At 44.6% G+C, this 20,138-nt stretch overlaps 1 protein-coding gene across 3 annotated transcripts; it reads left to right on the top strand.

Annotated features, from left to right (window-relative positions):
* Positions 1–1,803: 1,803 nt before the first annotated feature.
* On the top strand, positions 1,804–4,962 carry LOC128699289 (uncharacterized). Of its 3 annotated transcripts, none has more exons than XM_070098278.1 (5): positions 1,804–1,927; positions 3,572–4,126; positions 4,209–4,383; positions 4,535–4,640; positions 4,736–4,962. In XM_070098278.1, exons 2-5 carry the CDS (start codon positions 3,581–3,583, stop codon positions 4,887–4,889), a joined length of 981 nt encoding a protein of 326 aa, XP_069954379.1. In that variant the 5' UTR covers positions 1,804–1,927; positions 3,572–3,580; the 3' UTR covers positions 4,890–4,962. The 3 variants fall into 3 exon arrangements, with proteins under 3 accessions (XP_069954379.1, XP_069954378.1, XP_069954380.1); XM_070098277.1 differs by lacking the exon at positions 1,804–1,927 and adding an exon at positions 2,381–2,428; XM_070098279.1 differs by lacking the exon at positions 1,804–1,927 and adding an exon at positions 3,328–3,437.
* Positions 4,963–20,138: the final 15,176 nt, after the last annotated feature.

Here is a 20,138-nt window from a genome sequence, read left to right as displayed (position 1 = left end):
TTGTATCACTTGAATTTGCCAGAAGAGGGGGCTTACCCCTATGCCGCTGTATCTTACTCCACCTTTCTCAGTACCTGTACCATTTTTATCCTTTTTTCTAACCTGTCCTCCAGCCCCTCCTTGCCCCCCCCCCACTGATCTTCCCCAGTACACCCCCTCCCCTGCTTGCCTTTTCCCCTACAACTACCCATGACTTCTTCCCGGGTCTCTGCCCAGGTGTTAAAACCTCATCGAGGTCAAAAGCACCCGCAGTCCTTTTGCGTGAGCTCTCACTCACACACAAATCTACCTCCTGCACGTCCTCCTGATGGACTTCCACCACCACTTCCATGTCCTCTCTGTCATTCCTCGAACCCTTCACCTGTCCCTGCTGCTCAACCATCAGCTGTATCTCACTTGACTTCTCAGGACCATCCTCCCCGGCCACCTTCTCGTCGAAGAACTCCTGCAGCACCGCTTCCAGAAACTTCTGGGTAGACTCTTCCCCACCCGTCCCTCAGGCGTTGGGGGCCCCTCCCCTGTCACCTCCGGGAGGGTAACACAGGTACCGACCGTCGATACTTCCAGTTCTACCTCTTCACTCCATCTACCACTCGTCACTGCTTCCTCCTTTCCCAACTCAGGCATCAACTCACATGGTCTCTGCTCCACTGCCAACGTACCAGGAGCCCTGGTAGGCTGCCTTCTAGGACACTGTGCTGCCATATGGTCATATGAGCTACATAGTCGACAGGTCTTTCTCTGGCCGGCATAGTGTACAAATTATTATTATAATCAAGGGGGAAGCGCTAAACCCGGAGGATTATACAGCGCCTGGGGGGGATGTGGAAGGCATTCAGGCTTAATTCGGGGAACTGGAGCACAGATCCAATTCCCTAAATCAAGAGCCCCTCACCAACATCAAGGAACCTTCCTTGAGGGGATAGTGTACAAAGACCTGCGTCCTGGATTCCACCAGCATGACGTAGGACGGTATAGGCCTAGCCAACGTCATTTTGAGGGTATAAGAGCCCTCAGGTCGTCCCTTTTATGACCCTTCTGTCCATACTCCCATCGTTGCCGATTGAACTTTACCGTAGTTGTTGAATACCTCCTGTATACTATACGCCGTCGCCTCGAAAGGGACATTCCTCACCTTCACCCACGTATAGTACCTGGATACGTCATGCATAACAACGTCCACTGCCGAGTTCACCGTCACCTTCCTCTCCTGGTACTCTTCAACAAGTCTGTCGTAGACGCCGGTACGATTCAGTTTTAGGAATACTCTGGTCATCCCATTTAAGGCAACACCATATACTTCCTCGTTGGGGACACCATAGGCGTCCCTGATGATAGCAGGTAGCAATGTATGCATCGTTGCTCCAGTAAGCGTGCCACGTACCAGCTGTATACAAACAGTGTTAATCCGTTGTCCCACTCGGTACGCCATTTTGTCTTCTAGTTGCTATAGGTCACCACCAGACGGCAGGTGTAGCTACTAGGCGTGCGTCCTCTCTCCCCGGAGGTCGAGAGACGAATGACTTGTATATAGTAGACTGTCAGATGTTGCCTGGATTGTTTTGTGTTTATATATTGTTTTACTGATGTTGTCCTTGTTCATTTTTTTATATATGTACCTATTAATATTTGTACATGAAGTTTTAAATAAAATATAAAAAAAAAATTATGTCTGTACAAGATATGCTCTCAATAAAATATAAAAAAAGACTCTAAAATGTCCAAAGGTGCTTCGGGTGGACCAAACAGGCACTTTAAAGCTTTTGGTCGCAGTATCTGTGTTCAGCCAATTACAATTCATGGAAATCATTGTCTTACAGATGTCAGCCAATCAGAAGCTCTGTTGTCTCTATAAAATTGAGGGTAAGGTGGTTTTTCAATCACTTCCTTTCTCGGTATTGAGTGGATTACATTGACGACTCGAAAGGTATCACTTTTTAGGGTATAATTATCTGTCGAGAGATGTAATATATTTTCTATTTATTTCTTCAGCATTTAATTTATCTAATTCAGTGTATATATGCTATTACTTCAATTACAATTAATATTTAAACTGTGGCTTGAATTTTAACCCACTTGGGGTTTAGGCTGTATATAGAATGTTAGACTTCCCGTTTCAGTTAGAAACTGTTAAGATCCTCACTATCTGAGCTATAGAGTAGTGCTGTATCATTAAAAGTAGATACTTCTGAAATTACTTTAACCTCTATTTGTCGTGAGTTTGACGAAGTTCCTGTTCATTATAAACTAATAAAGAATTTAAACACTTCTATGGTCTCGAGACTACATCCTTGTACTAGAGCATTAGCATAAATTCTTAACACTTAAACATATATTAATTCTTTAACTTTTCAGAACTGTCCAATCAAAACCCAACTAGTCTCTGAAACATGAAATGTTCAAATCACGAGCTACACTAGTGCTCCAGGTTCCACTGTTAGCGCAGTAACATGACTAATATCACTTCACACGGTCTCCCTACACCTCTTGACACTTCTTAAACGAATAAATTTCCTTTACAACTAATTCTTCACTTGCAGAAGAGGGCTCTTTAAATTATAGCACAAATAACGCTAACATGCCACTACTAAATTTATTTCTCGTTAAACGTTCGCTTTAATCTCAATTACCCAAAACTAAACCATGAATTTCGTCTACACTACTCGGAGGGACCTTACTGTTCCTCTTACCTTAGGTCAACCACGTACCTACAGACTAAACCGCGTGTATAACGACTTGCCCAACACTTCAACCCATACCGGAAACTGAACAACCATTGTATTAAAGAAACATTGTCAACCAATTGGCAATATCACTATGGGCTACTTGACCCATAGCATTCTACAACGCACGTGAGGGCGCAGAAATGCATGTATAGAATGTATGGAAGCCCAATTCGGGAGACTAAACGGATAAAATCCCGTATCATAAACCCCTCACCAGCGTCAAGAACCTCCATTAAGGGGACAAAACAAACATTGAACTCGCTGCTTCTTTCCAGAGATTTGCCCTACCGAAAAGGTTTATTTTCTAAAATTAAAACCCTAGATTCTTTACCTCTTCATAACTGAAATTAGAATAGTGCTCAGGTTCCCAAAGCCTGAGTACCTTAAATCCCACCCCCCACATACACGATAATCCTACAGGTTAGCATTCCCCATGTATATAACCTTAAAGTTGAATAGCTTAAATTTCCAATAATTTAATAGAATGAATTTTATGGAACTTGTATAAACGAAGTTTACTTTTAATTCTTTGTACACGGGAAAACATGACAGAATAGTTTTTATTTTTTCCTTCCTACTTAGGCTTTGATGCTAAAATAATCTAGAGTAAGTTTCAGACTACCTTTTCTTCTGGTTTAACTTCATTACACGAATACGGAATATAACATCCTACCAGTTTAATCAACGCTAGACTTGAACCTTCATACTGCTGTGCGTATGTTGTGTGCTAACTAGTTACACTTCCAGTCCTAGAGGACAGATCACTGATCTTATTCAATTTTAATCTTTAATAGTTAGTGATTAGTTTTAAAACTAGCAAAATAAAGTGTACCGTAACTTCTCAGATAAGCAAAATGATTTGTGCGCTCCTGGCCGCCGTCATCACTACCGTTGCTTGTGAGCACTTCATTAGGAATGATGGTATGCCAATCATCTACGGTGGTAACAATGATACAAACATGGCTCGCTCTCCCGGCCTTCTAGTGGTCTCTCCCGCTCCTCCACAAACTCAGCCTCTAATACCTACAGTTTCGGCAAACTCTGCTATACAGTTCGTATCCCCTAGAGATCAGCAAACAAACCAGCAACCTAGGTTTGTTGGCCCTATTACACATCGGGTAACTAACCAGCTGCCCCATCATGCAGCCCCTCTGGAACCTGCAACAAATCCGTTTCCTCGGTTTGGAGAGACTCAAGGTCTAAGTAACCAACAGTTCACAGCACCTCGGGAACAGATTACAAACTCGATACAGTTTCCGGCACCACTGGTTAACTCTCAACCTTCTAATACACAACAAATAACCACCCACCATCCTGGACTGAGCTTCATACCAAGACCACAAGTCTTCCACGACTTGCGTCAGCCTACATATGTCTGCGATCCCCTCGCCAAGCCGTTGGTAAGGCTTCTCATTAGTTCTGTGAACTATCCTTTAATAATTTTTTTTTCTTTTCTTTTAACTTGCTCTTGGTAAATTCCAGGTTGACGAGGTTTACGATGGAAAGGCTTACCACTTCTCATGGTGTCATGATGGCGGCCGATCCTACACCTGGTTAACTGCTGTTTATTACTGTGCAGGCCTTGGTAATGGCTTTCAACCTGTCAGTTTAGAAAGTCGGCGAGAACAAGATTTTATTTCTACCATTGTTATTCAACGTAAGTTTAATCCTTTTGTTCTTAATTCTGGGAAGTGGACTATTCAATAAACATCTTTTTCTTTATCTTGAATTTCATTTCCAATGTCCTTTCCTAAACTAGGGACTACGCTTTATTTTTCATTAATATAAATCTAAAATTACATTTTCAGATTACATCTCTGACGTATGGACGAGCGGTAACACCATAAGCTCTTCTTCTTGGACTTGGTTATCTGGTGCGTCTTCAGCTTACACAAACTGGTCTCGTACTGGCAGGTAAAACTTCTCTATGAAGGTGGGGGATGGGGTACATTTAAATTTTTTTTCCTCCTCCTCCTCCTCCTCCTCACACCTAACAATTTTGTCCATAGGCGAGGCCTCCCTCAACCCGATAACGACGAAGGTAACGAGCAGTGCCTGGCTTTACTTAATAACCACTACAACGACGGTGTTACATGGCACGACTCAAACTGCAACAATCAAAGACACGTTATATGCGAGGCAACACAATTCTATGGTGTATAAAATAACCTTTTACTTCGGCTTGCTGTCATATTTTTTTGCTTTATCAAGACTGAAATAAAGCTTGATTGTTTAATCACGGGTTTCATTATTACCCTCTAAAGCATATAACTTAACTTTCAAGACTTCTCAATGGCCAAGAACCCTTCCATTGTCTTAATTCCATGAAGTTCTTTGACTACCAAACACTTAAAATTATTAAACTTTTAACTTTATTACCACACATTGCCCTCCCGAACAGTTTCCCCTGTTGACTTAAACCTAGCTCTTTCCCTAAATGTTTTTTTTTTTATTTTAACTTTACGTATTCTACTTTATCTTTAAATCGCTATCTTAACTTTCTAACACTGATTACTTTACTACGAAGTCCTGGCTAGGGATTATCGTGACTATCCTGCATACTTGGTTTGTCCCTTGCCTTGTTTACCACATTACCCAAGAGGTAGTTCGAAATTTTTTTTAGCCCAGGGTCACTTCGAAACTAAAATTGTCATGGTAACAAATCGTACAGTCATCTTAGCATTCTAAAACAGATCCTAATAAGCCCCCTAACCTACTATTCTCTGCCCCATTCCCTCCATCTTCCTATTTTTGGCCTTGGAGGATGTCAAATTCGAGTGGGAGGGGGGGAGGTTAAAGTATAGAATTATCCCATTCTGCAGAGGGGTTTAAGTGGTATTACATAATTTGGTGAAATCCTGATATTCCAGAAGGGGGAGGGGGGAGAAGGGTCCGAGGGTGTCCTTCAGGTGACCGATGTAGCTCTGGAGGCAACCTGGCTGTTTCGGAAGGTGGTAGACATGGAAGCTTTAACAAAGCTAACTGGGTGTTTGGTTTTTTTTTTTTTCTCTCTCTCCAGAGGCTGGCTTGGTGGATGTAAGGTTATCAAAGATTGCCAGTTTACTAGCATGATGGCTCGAGTATGACAGTTTATATTGCATCTGCATTCAGGGCCTTCTTGGGTGTGTATGGGATACAAAGTACACTTCGTTCATGTATGCTATCCCTAAAATTCTTCCTCCTTCCCCTATTTTTAAGTAAAAAAAAATGACCTGCACTCTGCCAGACCATTAGTGCAGCACCCTAGGCATGGCTTTTTTTTTTTTTTTCTCTCTTCTCCCCACCTCTAATTTTTACCCTCGGGTATCACATTGATACACTTCTGACTTCCACGTGTTTGACTACGATCCTGGTTTATCCCCAAATTTTTTCTTGTAGACTGGCAGGCCCACTTGTAACATTTTCCAACAATCCTTTAGTCTGACTTTCCTCTAGTGCCTCTGAACCTTAGGAAATTATTTCCTCCCCCTTTACTCCAGACGTCGAAGAAAATCTTTGAAAACTTCATTAAATTTAAAACTTCTTTCTGACCACAGCATTATCGAGACACTATTTGCAGTGTTGGGCAAAACGTCTTTAACTTGATGGCACACGAGTTTTCGGTTCAAAATACCGGAGGCGCATTTAAATTCAGATTAGCATTAGTTCCAGATCCACTTGCAAGAGTGCCACTCGTGCAAGTTGGCACTTGCATACTCCCTGCCCACGAGCAGAGGCGTTATCCTTCAATACAATAAGGCCGTGAATTGGAGCCTTCCCTCTGTTTACTTAGCAGAACAGTGCTTAAGTGTGGAAGGTGATCCCTACCCTGCAACATGGAATATGCTGGTTCTTCGCCTACACAGCAAAACATGTGCTGCTGACTATAAGTCCATCCTGCAGCCACCCACCCTTTCCTGTTCTCTGCCAAGAGGAGCACCCTGCCTATTTCCCCCCTGGTTTTGTTAGAGGCAAATTAGCTGTCTTCGCATTTATGCCATGGCACTCTTGTATCCACTCATTCCAGGGTCGCTGGATGGCTCCGGACTTTTGTAGTGCACACATGTGCCCCTTCTACAGTAGACTGTATCATATATTTTTTTTTTTTTGAATGGCTGGGGGGGGGAGAGGTTCTCGGGTTCCATCTTGGTCTTCTCTCGTTAATTCACCTTTCCACTTGCTATTTTAACTTCTCAGTGCCCCTTCCCTCTTGAAGTATAAACACACTACATAGCTTTAGTCTACATCTTAATTTACTTCCAATTCTTCACCCCATCCTCCTCCCCAACCATACATTCTCGGACCACCTCTTCCTATCTAAGGGGTGGGGAGGCTCCTTCGGGTAAAGTTATTGGTCTAGGGAATTAACCTTCAGTTTTTCAAACTGAACCTAATTACCCCTGCCCCAGTTCACTGTCCTAACCATCAGGTGTTGGGGTACTTGCCTCGGGCATACTAGTTAGTTGGAAAAAGGCATTTTTGTCTAATCTACTTAGGTGCTTGGTAGTTTAGTTTGATGTGGCATCTGAGTATGTCCCAAACCCTCCCCGGTGTTCTGGGAGAGGCTTAAGGCTCGGGGTATCCCCCCTGGGAGAGGCTTCTGGTGTCCTTTCGGTGATGGGGTGTATCTCTGGAGGCTGCCTGTCGGATTCCAGGTGGTGGCCAGATAGGGTATGCCTTGTCGAGTATCCAACAGCCCTCTTATCCAGCAAGGTGGCTCGGTAGAGGAGGCTGCTATCCTGGATTGCTGCTTCTCCCACTATGCTACACTTTAAAGGTCTCCAGTCTTAGGACTGACCATCTTCAGTCTTGCCCAAGCGACAGATTTTTTAACTTGTTTAATTCTCCCTATACCCAGAGAAGACCAACATTTCACTCCCTTTGCACACTACCATTAAAGTTGCATAAGGCACAGATTTTTCACAAACTTTTCTGAACACAGAACTACAGCTTTGCCTAGGCCTCTGCAGTAATGTACCGACCTACCTTGCCACTTTCTTACCTGGAATACTAGCGTGTCTGTGTTGGTGCCTTGGATTTCTGTGTCCAGGCAGTTCCATTAGTCTTTAACACCACCCTTTGTCTTTGCTGTAAATGACCTACCTTCCGTTCTTCCATCGAATGTTTAGTATCCACTTTGTGGTTGACTTCGCTTTAGCTTACATAGGCACTGACTGTCGCCTGGTAGCGGCCTAGTTTTAAGTTGCATTAGTTTTCCATTCAGCCACTTCTCAATTTAAATTTTCTAGTGCAAAAACCCGTTTTATTAGTCAGCAGACCTCTTCAAGGGGAGCTCCTTGGCGTGGTGAGGCTCTTGGTCTGAGGAATTAGACCTGTTGGTCTCCTTCCTCGGACCAAACCTAATTACCCCCAATATCCCCCTCCCTCTCCCATCCTCTTACTTTTCCTCCCCACCCTTCCCTATTACCCTTCCTCTTTTTGGTTTTATTTTTTCACAGGCACGCTAGTTCCTGGGTAGGGGAAAGGGTACAGGGATCCATCCTATTCTGTTGAGGTTCTTGGCAGTGGGGTAGTTTGCTGTGGAATCTGAATTGCCTGGGGATGCCATAATCCCTCTCCAGTCTCCCGGGGAGTGGCTTTGTGTATCTTTCGGGCGACGGGTGTATCTCTGGAGGCTGCCTTTCGGATTCCGGGGGTGGTGGCCAAAGGAGGTATGCTTTGTGGCGGATATCCGGCCGCCCTCTTGTTCAGAGGTAGCTCGGCAGATGTGAGGTTGCTATCCCAGATTGCTGGTTTACTGGCATTATAGGTAGGGTATGGCACGGGTTCAATGCTGCATCTGCACTACATGCGGTGCTGAGGTCCTCTTGGGAGCAGAAGGATTTCTGGCCCTCATTCTTCCCAGTAACTATCCTTCCCCAGTCCCCCTTTTTTTATTTTCATTTTCTTAAACAAAAAAGTAACCTAACCATGGAAGCCCTAGTCCATGAACCTGCTACCCCCGGGCCCCTTCTTGATATAGCACCCCGTTCTGACCCCATCTCGTCTTTGAACCACTCTTCGGACACTCCTAATGCCTCTGTACCTCTTGCCGGTGCTGTTTTCTCGCCCACTTCAGGTACCGAGGTCTCGACAGACTCCTTCGATTTATCTGACCTCTGCTCTCCTTTGACTATGCTTCCGGCCTCTCCCTCTACAGTGCGGCAATTTTCAAATCGCCGGCCCATTCCACGTCGGACCAACTCTGGTCCCACTCCTAAACACCAACGACAATTACCTGCTGATGATACTTCACCTTCTCGTTCTTAGAAAAGATCGACTCGTCCTGCACTCCATTTCCATGCTGTTTCAGAATGCACAATGGACTAAATTCTTCACTTTACGACCGACTTCCCCTATTGTCTACATCCAACCAAAGTATTGGCAAGGCACTCCTACGCCATGTTGGTAAATGTATTTCTTTTCATGCTCTTAAGAGCGGTATGTGCATCACTGTACAGAATGCTACACAAGCTAGTGATCTCTTTCCTATATCGATACTGTTCCTGTCACTATTGAAAAACATTCCCTCAATTCTTGTAGGGGTAGTCATTCTGCCCTATAACATAGTTCAACAAAATTTCCCAGACACGTGGCAATGACATTGTTGAACAGCTGGAACCCGATCTCCAAATCCTCAACGTAGACACTCATGTTCTTCCTGCCCATGGGAAGAGAAGATTCCCTTGCAATGTGACTCGTTTAACTTTTGACAGCTGAGAACTCCCATCCTCAGTTTATGTAGCAGGACATCGGTTAAAAGTTCGAAAAGTGATCCCTACACCGCAACAGTGTAGAAATTGCTGGCGATTTGTCCATCCAGCGAAATATTGCAGATCTATAGCAGAATGCCCAGTCTGTGGTGCCGATGACCATTCTAATGTCTTGCAATCGACCTCCCTCTTGCCTTAATTGTCATGAGGCTCACCCTTCGTACTCTCGCCGTTGCTAAGTCTACTTGAGTGGGAAGTCGGTTGCCTCAGAGGCAGAAGGTCTCCCTTATGCCATGGCAGTTTCTCATCTCTGCCTCCAAGGGAGAGTACCTCGTGTTTCTTATTCCCGTATTTCAAAACTTCCCCCCCCACTTTTGGGGGTCCCATCTTCAGCAGCATTCTGTGGTTACACTCTTGTATCGAATTCTTTCGCTGTCCTGGGCTCAGACGTCGCTACTTCAACGCCTGAGTCTGTTCTCGCTTCGTGTTCTCCCTCACAAGCCTCGGTATCGACGAGATCTCGTTCGACACCACCTAATCCTCCCTCTACTTCTCTGAAGTCAAAAGAAGCTCCTTTAACCCCTCCTTCCATTCTTCCACCTCATCTTACCTTCAGTCTCTGTACCTGGTTCTTCCCTTCTCACTGTCTGTTAAAACTGTAAAGGTTCACCCTCCTCGTACTGTACCTTCCTCCCCTGTTCCCTCCAAAGTTTCTTCCTCTTCTGCCACCTCCCAGGTTTCTGCCTCTTCTGTCCCCTTCCCCACATCTTCTCCAGTTCCCTCCACCCTTTTGCCCTCCCCCCTACTTTGGTACAGTCCATTAGTTCCAATCTTTACCCATCCTTCCCCTACTATGTCCAATATTGTCTTCCATACGACGTCTTTGAATTCCAAAACACTTGAAGCAATCTCTGAATATATTGCAGAGACCAAACGTTTAATGGACACTGATCCACCCTCTGTTCCTTCTCTCCTCCATCTGTGCAACTCTTCTTCACAGTGCACCGTTCCTTCGCTACTTGAACATTTTCCACTGCCACCACATGTGGACTTTTCGAACCCCTCTAGTCCATAGGAACCCTTACCTGTGGAGTTCAGTTCTTTATCGTTGTCAATCATGGTCTATTTACAGTGGAATATAAGCAGCCTCAGGGGTAATTGGGGTGAGCTTCATGTTATTCTCCCAGTTTTCCCCTGTTGGTGTTTGCTTACAGGAACCAAAATTACTCTGCTGTTATCTATCCCATCTCGGGCTATAATTTATTGTATTCTTCAGATCCTTTTCCTGATGGTACCTTTAATGAAAGTGCCCTTCTATGCACCGATATTCCATACCATCGCCTATTTGTTTGTACTTCGGTGCATTACACAGCAGCCCATATCCACTTCCATTGTTTATTGCTACAGTGAGTAATTGATCACAGATGCTATGCGACGTGGTCAACTGACCGCTGATCCTTGCAGTCCAGTGTTGCAAAGTATATTTTAATAAGAGACAGTGTATTTCCTATTTTAGCAGGACAATTAAGGAAAATCCTACTCCCACTTTATTACCATAGTAAAGATAGTGTACATTGTTGTCTATGCTTAAGACAGCAAGAATCAAACATTCTGCTTTGCTTCATCGAGGAAGTGGCAAGGAAGCAAGGAGTATTAAGTCAGTTTTTTTTTGTGCTGGGGGCAGTGATGGCAGGGAGCGGTGTGTTGTCGCCAGATTAACTTTGACTCTACTATGAGTGACACTGATGCCAGGATAACCAGCAAAGAACACTGATCTGTGTGTCAGTGTGAACAAAGTGTCTCACAAAACACAATAAACACTTAAGTGAAGTGTGATCAGCTTCTCTTGTGATAAAATTGTGAACAATAGACAAATCTTATGGAACAGTGTACCAGTGTGCGTTTCCTAGACAATGGAAGATGTGGACATCCAAGGACACTTCAGCTTCTATCAAGTCACCGATACCTGTCGAAGGTGTTGAGAACACCATAGCTTATGTTACAAGAGCAAGGTATGTTACGAATTTCCTGTAGATCGGGGGACTGCGCAGTTCTTGAGTCGCAAGGAGTTTGTAATCAACCTATAGTCGGCAGTAAGGTGTGGACTTTTGAGTCCAAACAAGTAGGTATATCGTCAGCCATCATCGAATGAAATATGCTGACATAACACCCCTCAGGGGTAATTTATATACTTACACATTAAATTTCTTGACAGCCCATGTTGAGATGCCTTCGACAGCTTTCAAGACCTCGTCTGCAGGGGCGGCTGTGTAGACGATTTGCTGTCTTTTATCAGCTAAGTGTTCAATATATTTATATTTATAAATTATATCTTAGCTGGTAAGGCCAATATCTTCAACACCAGAAAAGTGTCCACTTCCCCAGGGTTCAACATCCCAACGCCGGATCACTCCATTCCAATCCCCTCCTATGAGCACTACTTAAGGGAGTGACCTCAAATAGTAAATTAATACCTCCTTCACTAAGTTAGTTTTTACACGCCCATCATTCTCTGCTGGTCCGTACACGCACACGAAGGCAGCCTTCACCCTGCCCCATAGACCTTCCACCCTTATTACCCTCCCCTCCACACCCTCGCAATGCCTCGCAACAAATGGGCTAGTCTCCCTGATCATGATGGCAACGCCACCTTTCAACCATATAGCATTCTCCATATACACATCATACCCATCTATCCGCAACTCACTTCCTAATTTATGATTGTGTTCCTGTACGAACACAACGTCAACATTATTACGCACTAATAATTCTCGTAACCATACACGCTTTCGCACACTCCTCAAACCATTAATATTTAATGTCAGACACTTAAATTGGTCAGTGGGGGTTTTCCTTTCGATACTGAATGTTTCTCACCGAATCTTTTGTTCACACCCTTTTCAACCCCTCCCCCTTTTGAAGCACTCTTGACCAACCCTTGAGCTTTAGGTCCACAGGGCACACTCTGTGCCACATCCGCCCAGGTTTTTTTCCCTGATCGCTAGGCTGGCGTCAGCACTTCCTCCGAGTCTGAAAGCGCAACAGAGCACTTTTGCGTTACACTTTCCACCTGCATGTCTTCATCCACAGAGCAGTCCTGGTGGATTTCCACCTCCACCATATGTTGCAGCAAGGCGTCAGGGACGCCCACGACCAACTGCTCTTCGTGTCCGGCGTCCGCCTTTGCAGCAGGTCCCAGGTTTAGGGATGGGTCCGTAACAGGACTCGTGCTCCTCTCTGTAAATAATTCATCCAGCACGGAGGCAATGGATTCCTCTACGTCGTTGTTATGCACATCTTGCAGAGCCTAGCCTTCTATTGTTTTCGCCTCCAAAGAAGGCGATACTTCCGTCAACCTCTTCGCTCCATGACAATCCTGATGGTATCACCGGCACACCAGGCACATCTTGCCCCGCAGCTTCCTCCTCAACGTCCTTGCTTTGTTGCTCAACCTTAGCATCTCGTCGTCGTTCACACTCTACCGCCATATGATCATACGAGCTGCACAACCTGCAGGTGCGGCGTTGCCCTGCATATGACACCATTACCTGAGTTCTGAAGTCTTGCAAGATCACGTAAGAAGGGATTGGGTGCTGTAATGTCATCTTTACAGAAAACGTACCTTCTGGTATTCCTGCATATGGCCCGACAGAGCACCTCCCTGCTGTAGCTATGTGTATGGTGCCATAATTGCCCAGTGCGGCTCTAATGTCAGACACATCAGCCTCAAAGGGCATATTTCTGACCTTTACCCATGTGTAATAGCGGGAGATGTAATGTAGCTTGACTGACACTGCTGGGTTAACCACTAGATTAACTTCCTGGAGCTTGTCGACCACCTCCTCGTAAATATGAGCCGAGCAGAACTTCACAAAGATCCGTGAAACGCCATTCATTGCCACACTGTACAAGTCTTTACTGGCAATACCACAGGTATCACGAATTATCGCAGGCAATAGTAGTGCCGTCGACGGTCCAAGCACGGCCCTACCTACGAGTCAATTTAATACACACAGTATTCATGCGGCGCCTCGCCGCCAAGTTGTGAAAATGAAAACTGCCACCTAGTCAACTATAGGGGGAAGCAGTTGTACACGTCCTCTCTACTCAAAGGCTGAGAGGCGAATGGTGTACATATTGAAGTATGCAGCACCAGTTTCGAATCTACACCTGGTCAAACACGCCAAGGAAATAGATAAAGAGCGAAGGTTTGCAACAAGACTAGTCCCAGAGTTAAGGAGAATGTTCTACAAGGAAAGGTCTAGGGAAATCGGCATGACAACACTGGACGACAGGAGGGTTAGGGAAGACATGATTACGACTGCGAGGAGTTGACAAGGTGGACAGAGAGAATGTTCCAGAGATGGGAAAAACAAGGAGTCACACTTGGAAGTTGAAGACTCCTACGAGTCAAAGGAATGCCAGGAAGTATTTCTTCAGTCAGAGCTGCCAGGAAGTGGAATAGTCTGGAAAGTGACGTAGTGGAGGCTGGAACCATACATAGCTTTAAGACGAGGTTTGATAAGGCTTAAGGAACAAGGAGAATGAGACCTAGTGGCGATCAGTGAAGAGGCGGGGGCCAGGAGCTATGAATCGACCCCTGCATAACTGAAAGGATAGACCCAGAAGTGCCCTTGTTTGCAGATGTGAAGTTAATGAGAATTAAATCAGATGAGGACCAGGCAGGACTCCAGAGACCTGGACAGGCTGGACACGTGGTCCACAATTGGCTATTGTTAAAACTGAGGTTAAAAATAGATGTAACAGCTCATCAGTACAGAATGAAAAAGGTTCCTCACTAAAAGTAGTTTGACGCGAGTATAGGTCCCAATTTTCTAGTTCAAATTATCAACCTGGGCTTCGAGGAGGGTGAGAATATGAATGGGAAGTAAGGATAGGAAAATGATTGCTGTCATGTAAATCTGGGAGCACAGACCAGGTAGTCTTGTGTTGTTGAGGAGCAAACATGTTGATCAGTGCAAGAGGAGAGTGCGAAGGTCAAAATGGGCGAGTACCCGTATGTAAAACATGGAGGGGGAAGAGAAGTGAGAAGAGCCTCTGATAGCAACGGGTCAGATCTTTCCCCCAGAGGAAATGATCAGCATTACAATCACCTACTCAGAGAAGAGGTGACTGAGGAATCCAGAAATAAAAAAAATCTGCAATAGAAAAAAGCCGAGAAGGAGAGATACACCATCGGTAAAAAAGATTCGATAAATGCAATATATAACCTGGGATGTGATGGATGAAAGAAACGGGAAACCTGGGAAAGTCATACCTGAAGCTCACCTCTTACTCCCGAGCCCTCGAATATTCCACTAAGTCACGATTTACGAAAAGTATACGGACAAGCAGCAGTAGGTGTATGAACCAGGAGGGTCAGTAAAGTCTGCACGAGGTAGAGGAAGACGAGTAAGCAGTGAAGGATTGTAACACTACTAAGAAAGTCCTATAGATTGTTCAGAAATGTGAGGAAGAATGATGGGAGGATCGGTGTCCATTGCTTTTTGACTCTGATTGCTTCAAGCGGAGGACAAGGAAATTGACATCAGAGAGGAGGATGGCGAGTAAAGATCGGAGAGACGATGAAAGTTATCACAGTTTTAAGAGGAGAGGTTAGAGTTAACTAGAAACTTGGAGAATACAGGTGAGGAAGAAACTTGGGAGTGGGAGGATGAACCTCACACCCCTAAGACAGTACGAGGTAAAGTACAAGGCACAAACTTAAAAATGAAGGAGGTCGACATTTGAGGTTTGGGGATGTTTTGCACTGGAGAAGTAGAGGAGCAAAAGGAAGGTGTAGCTGTGGGAGGTCTTAAACCATTGAACGAGATAACTCGAGGACAGTTTCAGGAGACGAGGTAGGGAAGTTCGGAGGCAAGGGCTGCAAGTGTTAGAAACGGAGGTGACGAAGTTTTAACCAGAGTAGGTTGGAAACAGGTACCACCGTGATTGGAAGTGTTAGTTACTCAAGAATAAGAAAGACGTGGAAGTCTCCCATGGAGGTGGAGAAGAGACAATGCCATAGCATAAATGAAGCCCCTGATGAAGGGGATTAACTTAGAATTGAGAAGCCGCAGAGTAGCCTTTCACAATCCAGCTTTGACAAGAGTAGGGCGGAAGGCAAATTTAAGTCCGGCGATCTGCTCCCCCATGAACGATGCGCAAACAGATTCAGCCAACCTTGGCAAACATCCTTCAAAGACGAAAAGTGAGACTTCCATGTCAACCGTCGATCGAATAGAAGGCTAAGAAACTTCACTATCACATTCCAGGATATGCTAGCCTTGTAAATACAATGGTATGTCTGGGACAAGAGGATATCTGCTGACTAATTATTATTGTAATCAAAAAGAAGTGCTAAGCCAAAAGGACTATACAGCGCTGCAGGGAAGGGAAGGAAGCGAGGGTATTGGGCGGCAGAAGGGGGGAGGGATGATCAGTAGGTTACAGAAAACAGCGGGGCAGGGGATAGTGCGGGGGTAGAGGGTAGCAAGAGATTGAGGTATAAAGGGCTGAAGGTATCAGAGTTTATGAAGTCAGTCAGTTGTTGTCAAAAAGTCAATGAGAGAGTCCGGATGAAAGGTGGGTCCATCAGCGAGAAGGGAAGGTAAAGAGAGAGCAAGGGAGTGAAGACGACGACGGAGGTAAATTCTGCGTGCTCGTTGATAAAGTGGGCAGTCTAACAGAATGTGGCTGACTGATAATGGAACCTGACAATTCTCACAGAAAGGAGCAGGGCGCCTCTCCATGAGATATCCATGAGTAAGACGAGTATGGAATGTAAAGAGGAATTTAGCATTCCTTTGGCGAATCTTTTTAACATATCACTACAAACTGGCATAGTGCCTGATAAGTGGAAAATGGCAAATGTAATACCTATTTACAAGGCAGGTGACAGGTCTTTGGCTTCGAACTATACACCAATAAGCCTTACATCCACAGTGGGAAAATTTATGGAATCAATAATTACCGGAGCAATTCGTAGCCATCTTGACAGCACAGATTGATTAATGAATCTCAACACGGTTTTACAAAGAGGCATTCCTGTCTTAGGAATTTACTAACTTTTTTCACTAATGTGTTTGAGGAGGTACATCATGGTAATCAATATATTGTGTATATGGACTTCAGTAAGGCTTTCGATAGAGTTCCACACCAGATGCTATTGAGGAAACTTAGGGCACACGGAATAGGAGGAGAAATAGACAGCAGAGAGTTTGCATAAATGGGAAGAAATCTGAATGGGGGTACGTCACAAGCGGTGTTCCTCAAAGGTCAGTGTTGGGCCCGTTGTTGTTCACAATTTACATAAACGACATAGCTGAAGGAATAAATAGCGACATAAGCAAATTTGCTGATGACACCAAAATAGGCCGTCCAATTCATTCTAACGAGGACACTGATGCAATGGTCGGAGAAGTGGCAGATGCAGTTTAATATTGACAAATGCAAAGTTCTAAACGTTGGACAGGTAAATAGCCATGCTACATATAAACTAAATAATGTAGATCTTAATACTACTGATTGTGAAAAGGATTTAGGAGTTCTGGTTAGCAGTAATTTAAAACCATGACAACAGTGCATTAGTGTTCGCAATAAAGCTAACAGAATTCTTGGCTTCATATCTAGAAGTATAAATAATAGAAGTCCTCAGGTTGTTCTTCAACTCCATATATCCTTGGTTAGGCCTCATTTAGACTATGCTGCTCGGTTCTGGTCACCGTATTACAGAATGGATATAAATGCTCTGGAAAACGTACAGAGGAGGATGACAAAGATGATCCCATGTATCAGAAATCTTCCCTATGAGGATAGACTGAGGGCCCTGAATCTGCACTCTCTCGAAAGGCGTAGAATTAGGGGGGATATGATCGAGGTGTATAAATGGAAAACAGGAATAAATAAAGGGGATGCAAATAGCGTGCTGAAAATTTCCATCCAAGACAGGACTCGCAGCAATGGTTTCAAGATGGAAAAATTCAGATTCAGAAAGGATATAGGAAAGCACTGGTTTGGTAATAGAGTTGTGGATGAGTGGAACAAACTCCCGAGTACAGTTATTCAGGCTAAAACGTTGTGTAGTTTTAAAAATAGGTTAGATAAATACATGAGTGGGTGTGGGTGGGTGTGAGTTGGACCTGACTAGCTTGTGCTGCTGGGTCTGGTGCAGTGCTCCATCCTTGAGTGGAGATAATCAGACTGGGTGGGTTATTGGGCTAATCCGGAAGGGGGGGGGTCATTGGTCTAATCCGAGGGGGGACATGGACCTGCTCTGCAAGGGTCAGCAGGCCTGTTGCAGTGTTCCTTCTTTTTTATGTTCTTATGGCCAATGCGAAGACGGGAGAGAGTAGTCTCCCAACCTCGACACTGGTGACAAGAAGACTGCCAGTAACCTATACTCGGTTTAATAGATTGAAGTTTGTTACTGAGCAGAGTAGACCAACGTTGTTGCCAACGGATGTGAAGGTGGGTAGCTATTGCAAAATAGTCCGTAAATAGAATACCTCTATATGAAACTGGTAGGTCATGTACTGTTGACTGTGCAGCACTGTCTGACTGTTCATTGCCCTGTACGTAAACATGACCAGGGACCCAGCAAAAAACTATAAAGATACTTTATGCTTGGTAAAGATGCGGCTCCGCACTGTCGCTTGATCTTCAGATAGCCTGAAACTGTTGGATATGGAGGACTAAGGGGTGAGGTATATTAAATTTTTGTATAGCCTGTAAAGCACTAAGGGAGTCTGAGACAACCACAAATGATGACACAGGCATAGATGCAAGAGCTGCAAGAATGGCATACAATTCAGCACTAAAAATACTAGCCGAAGACAGTAAATGCCCCCGTACGACGCTGTCCGGAAACACGGCTGCGAATCCTACGCCGTCAGAAGACTTAGAGCCATCTGTGTACACTGCAATGGTATGAGAGTGGAAGTGGTCAAGAAAAAGAGCGAGAAGCGACCGTTGACAGTTGGGCTTTCGAGCAAGGGAGAGAGAAAGAACAGACTCGAACAGCTGGAACTTCCCACGGGGGTAGGGAAAAGTGAGATGCTACATGAACATAGAAAGGTGGTAATTGAAGAGAAGACAAGAGCGAATGTAGGTGAAGAGAGAAGGGATGGAGTAAACAGGAGCAGCGAACAAATAAAGAATGTCTACTAGTATCAGTGACCATTCTATAAATGGAAGGATTGCGGAGATCATGAGAGCATACATATTAGCGAAGGCAATGGGCATTACGGCGATCGGATAAGGATGGAATGTTCGCTTCTGCATAGAGGCGCTCAACAGGGGAAGAGCGAAAAGCACCAAAGCATAAACGTAATCCTTGGTGATGAATGGGGTTAAGGCTAGAGAGGCCGCTGAATAGATCTGGTCACCATAATCAAGTTTCGATAAAATGAGGGTGGAATGTAGGCGAAGGAGAGTTCGATGATCAGCTCCCCATGAAAGATGAGCAAGGGTTTTAAGAAGGTTCAGCCGGCTGTGACAAGTTGCCTTTAGAGAGGTAATGTCAGGTTTCCAGGATAACCTACTGTCAAAGATGAGGCCCAGAAACCTGGCTGTTCACGTTCAGGGATAAGGGAGCCATAGAGGTACAAAGGATGATCGGAGATGACAGAGCGTCTAGTGAAAGTAATTAGGTGAGTTTTGGTACTGGAAAATTTAAACCCATGTGTGGTGGCCCAATTAGAAACACGGTCGACAGCATGCTGGAGAGAAACTGTAATGAGGTGACAGTCAGCGCCTGCACAGGCAATAGCGAAGTGATCAACAGAGTGATGGCCAAATATTTGATGGAAGACTAGAGGCCTAATCATTTATAGCAAAGAGAGAAAGTGTTGTGTTCAGAACATCCCTGGGGGACACCTTCAGCTTGGATAAAGTCCGGGGACAGCATATTATTAACCAGAACACGAAAATGTCTGTCAGTTAAAAAGGTCTTATGGAAGGATGGTATATTTCCACGGAGGCCTAAGCAGTGGGCTTGGGCCAAAATATTATACCTCCAAGTTGTCATATGCCTTCTAAAGGTCAAAAAATATGGCAATAACCGAGTGATTATTCGCAAAGGCATTACGAACATAGGTATCCGAGCGTAGTAAGGGGTCTATGGCTGAACGGCACTTACGAAAGCCATATTGACGAGTGGAGAGATTGTTGTCTAAATACCACACTAAACGTCTATTTACCAGGCATTCCATCACTTTGAAAACTGCACTGGTAAGAGCAATGGGACGAGTGGGAGGCTTCATGTCCCGTAGTACCCGGTTTGCGAAAAGGGAGAACAATGGCAGATTTCTGCAGCTGTGGAAGAACTCCTTGTGACCAAATGTGATTGAAAAGGCGTAATAGGACTGCAAGGGCTGACTGATGTAAATGTTGTAGCATACGAATTTGAATGTCGTCGGGCCCAGCTGCCGATGATCGGCAAGCTGAGAGTGTTGCCTCCAGTTCTTGAAGTGTAAAAGGCACGTTATATTGTTCTTCTCTGAGAGAAGAAAAGTCCAAGGGTGCTGACTCTGGCAGACTTTGAGAAAAGAAACGAGGGGCATAGATGGAGCCCCTGAGAAATACAGACCAGATGATTGCCAATTTCATTGACAACATCTAGTGGGTTTGCTATATCAACACCGGCAACCTGCAGAACAGGAGCCGGGTCAGAAGAATATTTACCACTCAGTTTTCGTACTTTTTTCCAGATTGCACTCAG

This window comes from Cherax quadricarinatus, chromosome 61 (genome assembly GCF_038502225.1).
Source record: "Cherax quadricarinatus isolate ZL_2023a chromosome 61, ASM3850222v1, whole genome shotgun sequence".
In the NCBI taxonomy this organism is placed as follows: Eukaryota; Metazoa; Arthropoda; class Malacostraca; order Decapoda; family Parastacidae; genus Cherax; species Cherax quadricarinatus.
This window is presented reverse-complemented; position numbering and strand designations above follow the sequence as displayed.